We start from the raw sequence: 16686 nt of genomic DNA on the forward strand, positions 1-16686 counted from the left end.
ACACTGGCGTGGGCTACTTTACACACGGCACTGACAAACCAGTGCCAGCAGCCTCCCCCACATGCAGAGAGCAAAAAAAAAAAAAACCTGGATATAGGTGGGTGTGTGCGCGCATGTGGGTGGGTGGGTGTGTGTTTGTGTGTGAGAGAGAGAGAGATGCCTGTCCTAACGGTGGCAAGCTCGTGCGGCTTCACCGATATGCACACTGTAATTTAGATATCAGTTTTCCAGCCTCATGATAGCTCCCCACTTCCATGAGCTTTTTGGGAACTTCCTCCTCCTCCTCCTCCTCCTGTGTTGCGGTGGAGGTGGTCGGGTTTAACTCGCACCAGACTCTCAAAGCTGCTCGCTTCTTTTGTTGCCTGTGCCATGTTTACAGGCTGCATCTCAGCAACATTCCAAGCGTATCCGGAAGATGAATGACCTTCTGTTAGACAGCATACGTTTCTGAATTGTATACAGTCCATTTCCTGTTTGAGGTGCACCTAGTTTCCATTTTATCTGCTACACCTACCAAATAGTTTCCTTTTGTAGGTATATAATTACTCACTGTAGCACATCTGTTGCTATGCACAATTTGTCAGCTCCCCTGACCCCATCCATCAGTGGAAAGGGACCACCCCAGAACCGCTGCTGATCAGATGGTAGTACAGCAGAGACATGGACATGGCAGTGGTGTGTGTGTGTGTGAGAGAGAGAGAGAGAGAGAGAGAGAGAGAGATGGATGTTGGAAGGAGTGTATTGGATGCCGCAGCATTGCTGGAATTTTAAGGACCATTTAAAGAAGGTTAAAAACTCGAACAAGCAAAAATGTCCAGCCAACAACAGCAGTAATGCAGTTAGTAACTGACACTGATGATGAAAAGTTGAACAATAATTACAAACTGTGAATGCAATTTAAAAAACACAGTAGTTTCCAACTATACACTTACAAGGTTGACCAACAAGGTATATCTACATTGCAATAAAAAAAAATGATATAACAAAATATTACACATACACAGTACCATCAAAAGTTTGTACACCCCTACTCATTCATAGGTTTTTCTATATTTTCAGAATCAGAAACACTTTATTTGCCTGGTATGTGGACACACACGAGGAATTTGACTCCGGTTCACTTAGCTCTCATAGTACAAAACAGATAAAAAAAGCGTAGACACAAAATCAAGCAAACAACAAAAATAGGTGCATAGTGCAAAGTAATCCTGGTAAGTCAAGTATGGAATAGTTAAATAAATATAAAGTATACAGTGTGCACAGAATGACGGTATAAGTGTTCAGATATTTTACAAGTGATATTACTGATATATGAATCTGGATTTTAGCTGTTCATCACAGAAAGGATTTCCCTTTTGGTGCAATATGGTGCATAGTGCAAAGATGAATAGTAAATTTAAATAATAAGTATAAATAGAAGTAACAGTGAGCACAGAATGACAGTATGAGTGTGCAGGTATTTTGCAAGTGATATTACTGATATTTTGACTCTTTTCTACATTGTAGAACAATACTGAAGACATCAAAACTATGAAATAACATCTGGAACGTGTAGAATTATGTGGTAAACAAAAAAAAAAAACAAGTGTTAACGATAGGTTTCGTATTTTAGATTCTTCAAACTAGCCAGCGTTTACCTTGCCGCTTGGCACGCTATCGGTATTATCTTAACCAGCTTCATGAGGTAGTCACCAGGAATGCTTTTCAATTAACAGGTGCCTCGTCAAAAGTTAATTAGTGCAATTTCTTGCCGCCTTAATGTTTTTTGAGATTGAATAGTTAATAATAATAATAATAATAATAATAATAATAATAAAAATACAGTAAATGGCCCTGTTCCACAACTGTAGTAATCGATATTATGCCAAGAACAGCTCAACTAAGTAAAGAGAAACGACATCCATCATTACTTTAAGACACGATGTGTCTTAATAATAATACGAAAGAAAAATCATTGAATTAGGTGTCCAAAGTTTTGACGGTACTTTTTATCTTCAACACATTGGACCCATACATTTACGATGAAATCAATGAGTTGTGGTGCTGCAGATGAAGAATCCATTCCTGTTCTTGGAGCTCCTTTATCTGGCACATTCGAGGTGTCTGTGTTTGATAAGGGCATACTTGCACCTATAAAAATGTGTCTGGGAACGCTTGCAAGGACAACAGAAACTAAGTATTTGTGAAAATGTTCCCATGCTCATGTTGTTGCTGGATGTCAGGCTCCACCTGGTGGAAAGAAAGAGAGCACCACGTGTGTGTGGTGTGGTGTTTTTTTTTTTTTGTTTGTTTTTTTTTATAAATCCGTTACTGTACTCAAGGTTGCTGTTTGTGAGGGGAGGTGCATGTAATCAGAGGCTGTAATTACCAATTCTTCATTTGCAGGTCAATCAGGAGCCTCCCTCTATCTGCACGCCCATTAGAGAGCCATTCTCTCCGCATGGCCGAGTGGTGTCCACCGAGCCTTTCCATGGCTGTTATGTGCGTGCTCAGCCGTTTGAGGAGTTCCCCAGCCCCAGCCACCGCTATCTGCCGCCGCAGGTCAGCCCAAGCCTTTGACAGACTGCATTTCTTGACTTTGGTGGACGACGACTTCTTGTTTTCCAGCAGTTACACGTGTAACTTTTTTGTATTTCAGACCGTACTTGACACAATCCTGTCGATTTTCTGTTCTCCTTTTTGTTTTAGGTCTCATTCTCCACGACACGCCATGTGAGCTTTCACATGGATGACGAAGAGGTTGTTCGGATCAACCCCCGCAAGGACGTCCTCATCCGCGGGTATGAGGACTACAGGCACCCGGTCATGTGGAAGCGCGACACAGAGCGTGATGACTCTGATTTCTCCACCACATTCACCAAACTGGACAGCAAGAAAAGTGAGTACTCTTTTCTCGAAGGCTCTGAGCATCGCACAGGCACCAAGGACTCGATCAAAACTCAGCAGCCTTCACCTCTGCTAAAGTCCAAGAAGTCTCGGAGGCGGCGGGAGGACGGCGAGCGCTCGCGCTGCATATATTGCCGCGAGATGTTCAACCATGAGGAGAACCGGCGCGGAGAGTGCCAGGATGCCCCCGACCCCATCAAGCAGTGCATCTACAAGGTGAGCTGCATGCTGTGCGCAGAGAGCATGCTCTACCACTGCATGTCCGACTCAGAGGGTGACTTCTCGGACCCGTGCTCATGCGATTCCAGCGAAGAGCAGTTCTGTGTGCGCTGGTTGGCGCTGCTTGGCCTCTCCATAATCGCGCCCTGCATGTGCTGCTACCCGCCACTGCGGGCCTGTCACCACTGCGGAGAGGCCTGCCACTGCTGCGGTGGCAAACACAAGGCCGCCGGCTGAGCCGAGCCGACCGCGGAGAAACACACGGCCACGTGAAGAAACAACAGCCGCCGTCGCTTTTCTTTTTTCATTCACCCCTCGAGGTGGGTGAGGTGCTCCACCCGCCACCTTGGAGGCTTTGGAGATTTGATTTGGCCGAGAGCAGCAGAAGCCAATGACCGGATCTTCTTGGGCTCTCGAGCTCACGTCATGGAGCTCGTTACGGAAGGGAAGGCGTTTACGGAATGAACTCAAATCACGAAATGAGCAAAAAAAAAAAAAAAGAGACGGAAAAAAAATCACTTGACATCCAAGTGTCAGACTTTCATTACAAATAGCGTGTAACCTTTGTGAAGGAATGTTGTTTTTTTGTACAGAGATCAAAACTATAACAAAGAAAACAAAACTGGTTGTGCATACAGAGGATCTGCTGTATGGGTATGCGAAAAGGGATTTTTTTTTTTTTTGCTTTTTGTGAATTTGCAGTAGGGTTAAAGTGGCCTTCTCTTTCAACTGGAGCATTCGCTGACTGTAATTATTAGACAAAAGAAAACCTGCACTAGTTAAGTGTTCTCCCATGAAAGATAACCCTCATGAATAATGGTACGTACACTAAAACACTTCGGGCAAGTTTTAGCAGCAGGACAAATTTAAATTTATGTAATAGGTGTGTGTGGGTGGGTTTTTTTTTTCTTTTCTTCCCCTCCTGCTTTTCTTTTCGTTGTTTTGTAAGAGACAGTAATGTCATTTCTTTTGAAACGGTAGGATGACACAGCCTTTGTTATTGAATCATGCTAACGTTTAAAATGCATCCTTCTCTAATTGGCACGACTATTTGGACCACACCACAGGTGCATTCCAGCATTGAGTGATTAATGATGTAATACAGCTGTCCACGTTTGTCCCTGAATCATTTCCATGTCAAGGTCAGCAAGAGATTGAGAGACCAATTAGTCAGGAAGTCGAGGAAGTGTACATTTCTCTTTCAATTTCATCTCACGTTGATCAGAGTGAAACCGGGTTCTTTTTTCAGCTTTTAAATTGATTTCAAGCTGAAATTGTGCTCAACCAGCAAGTTGTGTTTTTTTTTTTTTCTTTTCCCTTACATGACATGACGCGACACGTTTTGGTATTTTAATAATCGTTATTAAAAGGGTTTCAACCCAAGATCTATTATCGAACAAGGCACTTGTATTCGTTTTAAATGGGACGTCCCTGCGTTTGAGATTCTCCATTCAAATGGCCCTTATAAAAGCACGCACTTCCAAGCTTTGGTTACAGCTTCATGTCCATGCTTTCCACATATTCCATCCAGTATGTCGTCTCTGTCATAGTTTCAAGAGTTTCTGCATTACTTTTTCTCCGTTTCTAAATGCACCCCCAAAAAAAAATAATAATAACCGCACACAAACTGACCTGAGATATCTTATAAGATGCAAGATTTCTCTCAACACTATAAATCACTTCCTGGTTCAAGGAAGGTCTGCAAACCCAATGTCAAGCAAGCCTACCAGTAATTATTAGAGAAAAGTATTAGACACTGCATTTTCTTTAAAAAAAAAAAATCAGCCAAGATGGTTTATTTCCTGTTCGCAGGAAAGTTGCTCCCAGTTTCTTTCTTAAAGGCCAGTCCGAGGCGTTCCATACTTCAGTTCTCTGACCTCCCTGTGCATTTTCCATCAACACACTTTACTTTCTATGCAAATATTTCCATGTGAAACACTTAGATCTCGACATAAAAGTTGGTGATGTGACACTTTAATATTGTAGATGTTAAGATGTTAATCTTGGTACCAAACTCAAAAACCTTATGTAAATATGTAACACTATATTTAAGCAACAATAATAATCCCATTCAAATTTTTAAAGAGAGAGTTGTATTTATCACTGCTGTCGGTATATACTATAGCTTGAGTTGACAGCATTATGTACATAGGTCACCTTTTAGTATTATTTCACATTGAAAGTAGAGGGCGTACATGATGAAAAAGATCGAGCTTTTTTACTAGAGATTCTCTCTGGTTTTGTATTGCAGAAAGAAGGCTAGAGAAGGTACAGTAGTGGCAGTCCACTTCTCAGAGGTTTCGTCATATGAAGCTGCTAGAAACAATCACTAATTTTGCGCTGAGAGGAATAAAATTTAGCTATAGACGACTGTTAAAACTAAAAATCGTTCTTTTGGATTTGTTGATCGCAAATGTTTTCTTGTGTTCGTCTTTTCATTAAGCACACCCATTTATTTTTTTCCATTTTTTTTTCTTTAAGTCTATCCTTCCAATACTGTATTGGATTACTTTTTTTTTTTTAAATGTCGCAAGCTGAACCAAGGTTTGATGAACCTTAACAAAACTTGCTGGCTGAGAAGACATGTAGAATAGGCCACATCCATACAATTATATTGTAGACAGATACTGTAATGCCTAGTTTCATTCTGCATTAAGCAGCACGGTGACTCCACATGTAATGTGCTGTATTTAATATGCAACCTGTCTGCTTTCTTTGCTCCTTTTCCACTTTGCAGTTAACTAGCATTTATCCGTCTTCAGTTTTTAACCACTTGCTGCTAGTCTTTTATTTTTGAACTCTTGGACTTCGTGTATAAGTCGGGAATGCATAAAAGATGAACATTCTTTACTGTTTAGAGAAATGCTAATGTAAATCTGTCATTTCAATGTGATGTAAAAAGAAAAAAAACCCAACAAAAACAGCTATGTTCACAGCAGTTTAGTGGTTTCTTTGACGCTTTGGTGCACTGACATGTAGCTAGGCTTTTTCTCCCCCTTTCGTAGCGCTTGATGATGTAAAGTTCACGTGATTTTTAGTTTGCAGTTGTGAAGACATTTGTGTTCTAGTAAATGCCGTATAAATGGTACTCTGATGATTCCACTATGATATGAACACTGCCTGGTTCTTTATCTGCTTCTCTGAGTTTTAGTGCCATCTGCTTTACCCACTGACAACCTCGAAAAAGTGCCTCACGTCCATCAGAAGTTCCATCCGAAACTTAACCGCTCTTGCTATGGTTGTATTGATTTATACACGTCTAGGTATTTGTATCATGGTTTGAAAAATACCAAGTATATGATGTAATATTTATAGTTCAGTAACTCATGTCATAGTTGTATTTTCTTTATACAGATGTAGCTTGTTACGTTTCATAAATATATAATGTAAATATGCATAGAAATGTTTGTAACTGTTTTTATGTTACATCATACACTTGTAATTTGACATATAAAATAACATTACCATAATAAAAGGTGAGTTTTAATGTATTCTTGGCTGTGTGGTTGTGTTCAAGTGACAAAAGTATATTTTGACCCATTTACGTGCTGAGAAGTGGTTGATTTTCATCTCATCTCATTATCTCTAGCCGCTTTATCCTTCTACAGGGTCGCAGGCAAGCTGGAGCCTATCCCAGCTGACTACGGGCGAAAGGCGGGGTACACCCTGGACAAGTCGCCAGGTCATCACAGGGCCGACACATAGACACAGACAACCATTCACACTCACATTCACACCTACGGTCAATTTAGAGTCACCAGTTAACCTAACCTGCATGTCTTTGGACTGTGGGGGAAACCGGAGCACCCGGAGGAAACCCACGCGGACACAGGGAGAACATGCAAACTCCGCACAGAAAGGCCCTCGCCGGCCACGGGGCTCGAACCCGGACCTTCTTGCTGTGAGGCGACAGCGCTAACCACTACACCACCGTGCCGCCCGTGGTTGATTTTGGTGAATGGGAAATAGAGGTAGGTATAGGTCAATAAGGACCTAAAAAAATTTTCTTGAATAAAGATTTAGAATTAATTAATTGGTTATAAACTGTAAGTATAATATGAAGTCTGTGATGAACGAAGCAAAATGAATATAAACTACGCATCCACTTTATTAGGAACACCTGTTCATTCATGTAATTATCCAATCAGCAGTCAGATAATTACTCTGTGTAGCAGCAGTACAATACATAAAATCATGCAGATACAGATCAAGAACTTCAGATAATGTTCATGCCACAAGAAGAAAAAATATGTGATCCCCATAATTTTGATCATGGCATGATTGTTAGTGCTGGATGGGATGGGTTGAGTTTTTCAGAAACTGCTGATCAGAAAGTCTCATCTCATCTCATTATCTCTAGCCGCTTTATCCTGTTCTACAGGGTCGCAGGCAAGCTGGAGCCTATCCCAGCTGACTACGGGCGAAAGGCGGGGTACACCCTGGACAAGTCGCCAGGTCATCACAGGGCTGACACATAGACACAGACAACCATTCACACTCACATTCACACCTACGGTCAGTTTAGAGTCACCAGTTAACCTAACCTGCATGTCTTTGGACTGTGGGGGAAACCGGAGCACCCGGAGGAAACCCACGCAGGGACAGGGAGAACATGCAAACTCCGCACAGAAAGGCCCTCGCCGGCTACGGGGCTCGAACCCGGACCTTCTTGCTGTGAGGCGACAGCATTAACCACTACACCACCGTGCCGCCCCCCTGATCTGAAAGTTTCACGCCAAAACAGTCTCAAGTTTATGCAGAATGGTGCAAAAACATACACTGGGTGGTATTTTTGTGGGCAGAAGCACCTTGCTTGTGACTGAGGTCGGACGAGAACAGCCAGACTAGTTCAGCACTTTACAACGGTGTTGAGCAGAAAAGCATCTCAATACATACAACAGACCTTGTTGTAGAAAGGGCTGTGACAAAAGACAACCACATTTAGGTTCCACTTCTCTCTGGTAAGAACAGAACCCTGAGGCTGCAATTAGCACAGCAAATTAGAAAACAACTGGGTCGTGGATCCAGATGTAGTTTTCTACTTTTGTAGGCGGTCTACCTCAGGGTTCAGTGTGTTTGTGCTTTCTGAGATGCTTTTCTGCTCAGTATGGTTGTAAAGAGTGCTTATTATACTGTAAGCAACCATAGCTTTCCTGTTTGCTCAACAGTTTAGCCGTTCTCTTCCAACCTCTCTCATCAACAAGTGTTTATTTTTATTTATTTATCTCATCTCATCTCATTATCTCTAGCCGCTTTATCCTTCTACAGGGTCGCAGGCAAGCTGGAGCCTATCCCAGCTGACTACGGGCGAAAGGCGGGGTACACCCTGGACAAGTCGCCAGGTCATCACAGGGCCGACACATAGACACAGACAACCATTCACACTCACATTCACACCTACGGTCAATTTAGAGTCACCAGTTAACCTAACCTGCATGTCTTTGGACTGTGGGGGAAACCGGAGCACCCGGAGGAAACCCACGCGGACACGGGGAGAACATGCAAACTCCACACAGAAAGGCCCTCGCCGGCCATGGGGCTCGAACCCAGGACCTTCTTGCTGTGAGGCGACAGCGCTAACCACTACACCACCGTGCCGCCTACACAAAATTAGAAACAACAAATTATTGGTCCAGCTAGACCTCGGGTATTATTGCATACTGGACAAATGGATCGCCATGTCCTTGGGTTTTCAGGATCAAAGAAATCTAAGGCCTGTTCGTAATAGAGTTTAAGATTAACTTTAAAATCAGCTAGAGTAATTGTGCTTAGTCTAAGATAGTCCGGAAGAGTGTTCCAAATTCTAGTAATTCTACTTATGTACGATCTTTGAAAAGTTACAGTTTTACATTTACTAGGCCTAAAAATAAGTACATTAGAATTACTTGTAGATCTGGTTGGATCTCAAGTGTTTCCACTAGTAGAACTGCTGCTCATTGTTTTTTGTGGTGGGGTTCCCCACTCGCACCATTCTGTGTAAATACTAGAGACTGGGGGGTGAGAGAGAGAAAAATATATCTCACATCAGTAACTAGTAAAATACTCCAACCAGCTCATCTGGCACCAACAACCATGCCATTATTAAAATCACAGAGATCAGACTCCCCCATTCTGACGTTTGATGTGAAGACTAACTGAAGCTCTTGACCTACACTCACCAGCCACTTTATTAGAAACACCCACACACCTGCTGTTTTATGCAGTTCTCTAATCAGTCAATCCCTTGATAGCAGCCCAATGCATAAAATCATACAGATATACAGGTGCTGGCCATATAATTAGAATATCATGAAAAAGTTGATTTATTTCAGTAATTCCATTCAAAAAGTGAAACTTGTATATTATATTAATTCATTACACACAGACTGATATATTTCAAATGTTTATTTCTTTTAATGTTGATGATTATAACTGACAACTAATGAAAATCCCAAATTCAGTATCTCAGAAAATTAGAATATTACTTAAGACCAATACAAAAAAAGGATTTTTAGAAATGTTGGCCAACTGAAAAGTATGAGCATGTACAGCACTCAATACTTAGTTGGGGCTCCTTTTGCCTGAATTACTGCAGCAATGCGGCGTGGCATGGAGTCGATCAGTCTGTGGCACTGCTCAGGTGTTATGAGAGCCCAGGTTGCTCTGATAGTGGCCTTCAGCTCTTCTGCATTGTTGGGTCTGGCGTATCGCATCTTCCTCTTCACAATACCCCATAGATTTTCTATGGGGTTAAGGTCAGGTGAGTTTGCTGGCCAATTAAGAACAGGGATACCATGGTCCTTAAACCAGGTACTGGTACAGTAGCTTTGGCACTGTGTGCAGGTGCCAAGTCCTGTTGGAAAATGAAATCTGCATCTCCATAAAGTTGGTCAGCAGCAGGAAGCATGAAGTGCTCTAAAACTTCCTGATAGACGGCTGCGTTGACCTTGGACCTCAGAAAACACAGTGGACCAACACCAGCAGATGACATGGCACCCCAAACCATCACTGACCGTGGAAACTTTACACTGGACCTCAAGCAACATGGATTCTGTGCCTCTCCTCTCTTCCTCCAGACTCTGGGACCTTGATTTCCAAAGGAAATGCAAAATTTACTTTCATCAGAGAACATAACTTTGGACCACTCAGCAGCAGTCCAGTCCTTTTTGTCTTTAGCCCAGGCGAGACGCTTCTGACGCTGTCTCTTGTTCAAGAATGGCTTGACACAAGGAATGTGACAGCTGAAACCCATGTCTTGCATACGTCTGTGCGTGCGTGGTGGTTCCTGAAGCACTGACTCCAGCTGCAGTCCACTCTTTGTGAATCTCCCCCACATTTTTGAATGGATTTTGTTTCACAATCCTCTCCAGGGTGCAGTTATCCCTATTGCTTGTACACTTTTTTCTACCACATCTTTTCCTTCCATTGGTGGCACGGTGGTGTAGTGGTTAGCGCTGTCGCCTCACAGCAAGAAGGTCCAGGTTCGAGCCCTGTGGCCGGCGAGGGTCTTTCTGTGCGGAGTTTGCATGTTCTCCCCGTGTCCGCGTGGGTTTCCTCCGGGTGCTCCGGTTTTCCCCACAGTCCAAAGACATGCAGGTTAGGTTAACTGGTGACTCTAAATTGACCGTAGGTGTGAATGTGAGTGTGAATGGTTGTCTGTGTCTATGTGTCAGCTCTGTGATGACCTGGCGACTTGTCCAGGGTGTACCCCGCCTTTCGCCCGTAGTCAGCTGAGATAGGCTCTAGCTTGCCTGCGACCCTGTAGAAGGATAAAGCGGCTAGAGATAATGAGATGAGATGAGATCTTTTCCTTCCCTTCGCCTCTCTATTAATGTGCTTGGACACAGAGCTCTGTGAACAGCCAGCCTCTTTAGCAATGACCTTTTGTGTCTTGCCCTCCTTGTGCAAGGTGTCAATGGTCATCTTTTGGACAACTGTCAAGTCAGCAGTCTTCCCCATGATTGTAGAGCCTACAGAACTAGACTGATGCCCCTTTTCCACCAAAGCAGTTCCAGGGCTGGTTCGGGGCCAGTGCTTAGTTTGGAACCGGGTTTTCTGTTTCCACTGACAAAGAACTGGCTCTGGGGCCAGAAAAACCGGTTCCAGGCTAGCACCAACTCTCTGCTGGGCCAGAGGAAAGAACCACTTACGTCAGCGGGGGGGGGCGGAGTTGTTAAGACCGACAACAATAACAAGACCGTGAAAGATCGCCATTTTTAAGCGACGAGAAGCAGCAGCTGTACAAACGCGAAGTCATCCATTATTATTGTTGTTGTTACTGCTGCTTCTTCCGCGTTGTTTTTGCTTCGATATTCGCGCCAAGGTTTATGCAAACGTAGCCACGTAACTGACGTACACAGTGACGTTATGACATATACAACGACATAATGACGTATACAGTGACGTAATGACGTGTCTTCTCTTAGCACCGCAAGCAATGGAAAAGCAAACTGGTTCTCAGCTGGCTCACAAGTTGAACGAGTTGTGAACCAGCACCAGCACTGGCCCCGAACCAGCCCTGGAACTGATTTGGTGGAAAAGGGGTATGAGAGACCATTTAAAGGCCTTTGCAGTTGTTTTGAGTTAATTAGCTGATTAGATTGTGGCACCAGGTGTCTTCAATATTGAACCTTTTCACAATATTCTAATTTTCTGAGATACTGAATTTGGGGTTTTCATTAGTTGTCAGTTATAATCATCAAAATTAAAAGAAATAAACGCTTGAAATATATCAGTCTGTGTGTAATGAATGAATATAATATACAAGTTTCACTTTTTGAATGGAATTACTGAAATAAATCAACTTTTTCATGATATTCTAATTATATGACCAGCACCTGTAAATCAAGAGCTTCAGTTAATGTTCATTTTAAACATCAGAATGGGAAAAATTGTGATCTCTGTGACTTTCAGTCACTGTGGCATGGGCGTTTGTACCAGATGGACTGGTTTGAGTATTTCAGAAACTGCTGATCTCCTGGGCTTTTCGCATAAGTCTCTAGAGTTTACACAGAATGGGGCAAAAAAACATTGAGTGAGTGACAGTTCTGTGGGTGGAAATGTCTTATTGATGAGAGGTCAGAGGAAAATGGCCAGATTGGTTCGAGCTACCAGGAAGGATATAGCAACTCTTTACAGCCACGGTGAGTAGAAAAGCATCTCAGCATGCAACAGCAGAAGACCACATTGGGTTCCACTCCTGCCAGCCAAGAACAGGAATCGTAGACTCAAGAACAAGTTCCTATTAAAGTGGCCGGTGAGTGTATAAGTGCATGTTTTATGCACTGAGCTGTTGACATTTAATTGGCTGATTAGATTAATGAGCAGGTCTACAGGCGTTCATAATAAAGTGGTTGGTGAGTGTGGTTACTAGCAGAAACTGGTTGGTTAGTGAGCTAAACATTTTACCGTTGTGTGCGAACTGGCGTCCCATTCCCAGATGTATGAAGACTCTCACCCACTTTTTTTTTTTGGGAGAGGCTCCAGATCTGCTGCAACCCTGATCAGGATAAAACGGCTACAGAAAATAAATTATTGAATAATTAAAAAGTGATATTCACTATTATTTAACAATTACAATTTTATGTTTCTGGGAGACATTATACAAGTGTAATAATCTATGACTTCTATAGCCTCTGACTAAAATTAAATTTGCTGAGTTTTTGGATTTCCACATTGTGTAAACCTTCTTGGTATTAATAAAACAAAATACACCAACATGTAATACATTTCTGAAATCCTGAAAGCACTGACTATTTTAATGTATTTCTAGCTTATAAAGAAACGTGACTTTTAACTAACCTCATACTTATTTTATTACCGTAGTGCATCTTACGTATGTGCAGAGGTGGACAGTAACGAAGTACATTTACTTGAGTATTATTTTGTTTGGAAACTTATGACTTTAACTTCACTACATTTGAAAGACAAATATTGTACTTTTCACTCCACTACATTTCTATCAAGGCTCTCGTTACTATGAAGCAGCTTTGAAAGTGGATGTTTTTTGTTTTCTTTTATAAAACATGATTGGTTTTTTCGCAGGTGACACTGAGACAGCCGATCAGTAATCACTAGGGTCACATCACGTCCATAGACTGTATAAAATCAAGTTCAATTTCTCAGCAGTATTATTTGAACACGATCAGTTGATGGCAGAATGGAAGAAAGCGTTTTTTCTGGAGAATGTACACACTCATGGTCCATAAACCCATGTTTCAGTTTTCTGAAAGGATTAAAGATTTGTTTCATTTTAAATATTTGCTTTGTTTGCCGAAAACAAACCACATCACGGCCTACAAAAACTTGCCGTCCAACTTGCGGAAGGATATTGAGGAATGTAAACATTTTATTCCGAGAGAAAGCGTGCAGTGAAGTTCTCTGTGCTTTTATAACTTTGCAGTCTGGTTAGTTAAATGACTTTCGATGGATTTGCCCGCCAAGTTGTCGTAGCCTTGTCCACGGCTAACGATAACACATAGCTAGTTAACTTGGACGCTGTTAGTTAGCATGTAAAAACGGAGTTACACTAACATGAATAATGTTAACTTTAGCATAATCTTGCCAAATAAACAGAATGTAGAAATCTTTCTTTTCTAGTAACGTTAGCTACCCAATATGATTTCGAGTTTGAAAAGAGTTTGCTAGCATATCAGGTGGCGCTTCAGCTCTACAGGTTCTACCAACTAGTCAGAAAATCCAGTCGGTTGTTTCAGAGGCATTAGGTTTTGTTAAGTGTTGTGGTAATAATACAACAATGCGTTGACAGAAAATGTACTTTTAATACTTAAGTATTTTTAAAAGCAAGTACTTTAACTTAAGTAAAAATTTGACTGGAGAAGTTTCACTTGTATTGGAGTAACATTTAACCAGTGGGATCTGTACTTTGACTTAAGTAATAAACTTGGGTACTTCGTCCACCTCTGCGTATGTGTCATAAATATGTTGAATCAGAAATACCAGGTACGTTATACATTATTTAGAATTTGGTTCAGGAATTAAACTGTGTGGGCGGCACGGTGGCATAGTGGTTAGCGCTGTCACCTCACAGCAAAAAGGTCCGGGTTCGAGCCCCGTGGCCGACGAAGGCCTTTCTGTGCGGAGTTTGCATGTTCTCCCCGTGTCCGCGTGGGTTTCCTCCGGGTGCTCCGGTTTCTCCCAGAGTCCAAAGACATGCAGGTTAGGGAAACTGATGACTCTAAATTGACCGTAGATGTGAATGTGAGTGTGAATGGTTGTCTGTGTCTATGTGTCGGCCCTGTGATGACCTGGCGACTTGTCCAGGGCGTACCCCGCCTTTCGCCCGTAGTCAGCTGGGATAGGCTCCAGCTTGCCTGCGACCCTGTAGAACAGGATAAAGCGGCTAGAGATAATGAGATGAGATGTTATACATTATTTAGAATTTGGTTCAGGAATTAAACTGTGTGGGCGGCACGGTGGTATAGTGGTTAGCGCTGTCACCTCACAGCAAGAAGGTCTGGGTTCGAGCCCTGTGGCCGACGAGGGCCTTTCTGTGTGGAGTTTGCATGTTCTCCCCGTGTCCGCGTGGGTTTCCTCCGGGTGCTCCGGTTTCCCCCACAGTCCAAAGACATGCAGGTTAGGTTAACTGGTGACTCTAAATTGACCGTAGGTGTGAATGTGAGTGTGAGTGGTTGTCTGTGTCTATGTGTCGGCCCTGTGATGACCTGGCGACTTGTCCAGGGCGTACCCTGCCTTTCGCCCGTAGTCAGCTGGGATAGGCTCCAGCTTGCCTGCGACCCTGTAGAACAGGATAAAGCGGCTAGAGATAATGAGATGAGATGTTATACATTATTTAGAATTTGGTTCAGGAATTAAACTGTGTGGGCGGCACGGTGGTATAGTGGTTAGCGCTGTCACCTCACAGCAAGAAGGTCTGGGTTCGAGCCCTGTGGCCGACGAGGGCCTTTCTGTGTGGAGTTTGCATGTTCTCCCCGTGTCCGCGTGGGTTTCCTCCGGGTGCTCCGGTTTCCCCCACAGTCCAAAGACATGCAGGTTAGGTTAACTGGTGACTCTAAATTGACCGTAGGTGTGAATGTGAGTGTGAATGGTTGTCTGTGTCTATGTGTCAGCCCTGTGATGACCTGGCGACTTGTCCAGGGTGTACCCCGCCTTTCGCCCGTAGTCAGCTGGGATAGGCTCCAGCTTGCCTGCGACCCTGGAGAAGGATAAAGCGGCTACAGATAATGAGATGAGATTAAACTGTTTTTTTTTTTAAATGCTTTTAACAGGGGGGCGGATCGGTGGTGTAGTGGTTAGCGCTGTCGCCTCACAGCAAGAAGGTCCTGGGTTCGAGCCCCGGGGCCGGCGAGGGCCCTTCTGTGTGGAGTTTGCATGTTCTCCCCGTGTCCGCGTGGGTTTCCTCCGGGTGCTCCGGTTTCTCCCAGAGTCCAAAGACATGCAGGTTAGGGAAACTGATGACTCTAAATTGACCGTAGATGTGAATGTGAGTGTGAATGGTTGTCTGTGTCTATGTGTCAGCCCTGTGATGACCTGGCGACTTGTCCAGGGTGTACCCCGCCTTTCGCCCGTAGTCAGCTGGGATAGGCTCCAGCTTGCCTGCGACCCTGTAGAACAGGATAAAGCGGCTAGAGATAATGAGATGAGATGTTATACATTATTTAGAATTTGGTTCAGGAGTTAAACTGTGTGGGCGGCACGGTGGTATAGTGGTTAGCGCTGTCACCTCACAGCAAGAAGGTCTGGGTTCGAGCCCTGTGGCCGACGAGGGCCTTTCTGTGTGGAGTTTGCATGTTCTCCCCGTGTTCGCGTGGGTTTCCTCCGGGTGCTCCGGTTTCCCCCACAGTCCAAAGACATGCAGGTTAGGTTAACTGGTGACTCTAAATTGACCGTAGGTGTGAATGTGAGTGTGAATGGTTGTCTGTGTCTATGTGTCAGCCCTGTGATGACCTGGCGACTTGTCCAGGGTGTACCCTGCCTTTCGCCCGTAGTCAGCTGGGATAGGCTCCAGCTTGCCTGCGACCCTGTAGAAGGATAAAGCGGCTAGAGATAATGAATGAATGAATGAATGCTTTTAACAGGCATTTAGTCCAAAACAGTACAGTAAAGTATAGGCCATAGCACTTGTCTTTTGCTTTTGTTGTGTCTCTATAACCTTAAGGCCTATCCATGATGTTTTTACAGAAGATCCTGGAAATAAGCAAATTATGACCATTTTATAACCTTTGGGGGGCTTTTTTTTTGGGGGGGGGGGGGGATATTTGGGGTCAGCTTCCTGTTTGATGCTAACCACATCCGGTTTATGATGTTACATGAATTAAGTCATGTTATTTCTATCAAGCAGTTGTTGGTAACACAAGATATTCACTTATCAGGCAAGAAAATGAATGTCGCTAAGTTAAACTGTCCCAATTCACCTCATATAATACTCTAAAAATATAATATTCTCTCTCTCTCTCCACCACACAAGATACATTTGTGACTTTCGGATTTGAAGAGCTTGAAACAACTTGATTCAGCATGATAGATAAACGTGAAAGTTATTTTTAGAGAAAAAAAATAAAATATTAAATTGAGCAAAGTGCATAGTAACTAGCGGAGTGAGTGCGGAACGGTGGAACGTGG

At 43.1% G+C, this 16686-nt stretch overlaps 1 protein-coding gene across 1 annotated transcript in view; it reads left to right on the top strand.

Annotated features, from left to right (window-relative positions):
* Positions 1–6596, top strand: part of spred1 (sprouty related EVH1 domain containing 1) — a 34594-nt gene extending 27998 nt beyond the window's left edge. The window contains exons 5-6 of the mRNA XM_060934620.1: positions 2386–2541; positions 2689–6596. Coding sequence (XP_060790603.1) covers positions 2386–2541; positions 2689–3342 — 810 coding nt within the window. The 3' untranslated portion in view covers positions 3343–6596. The remainder of the gene's footprint in view (positions 1–2385; positions 2542–2688) is intronic.
* The last annotated feature ends 10090 nt before the right edge of the window (positions 6597–16686 follow it).

The sequence above is a fragment of the Neoarius graeffei genome, chromosome 11 (genome assembly GCF_027579695.1).
Source record: "Neoarius graeffei isolate fNeoGra1 chromosome 11, fNeoGra1.pri, whole genome shotgun sequence".
NCBI classification, from domain to species: domain Eukaryota; kingdom Metazoa; phylum Chordata; class Actinopteri; order Siluriformes; family Ariidae; genus Neoarius; species Neoarius graeffei.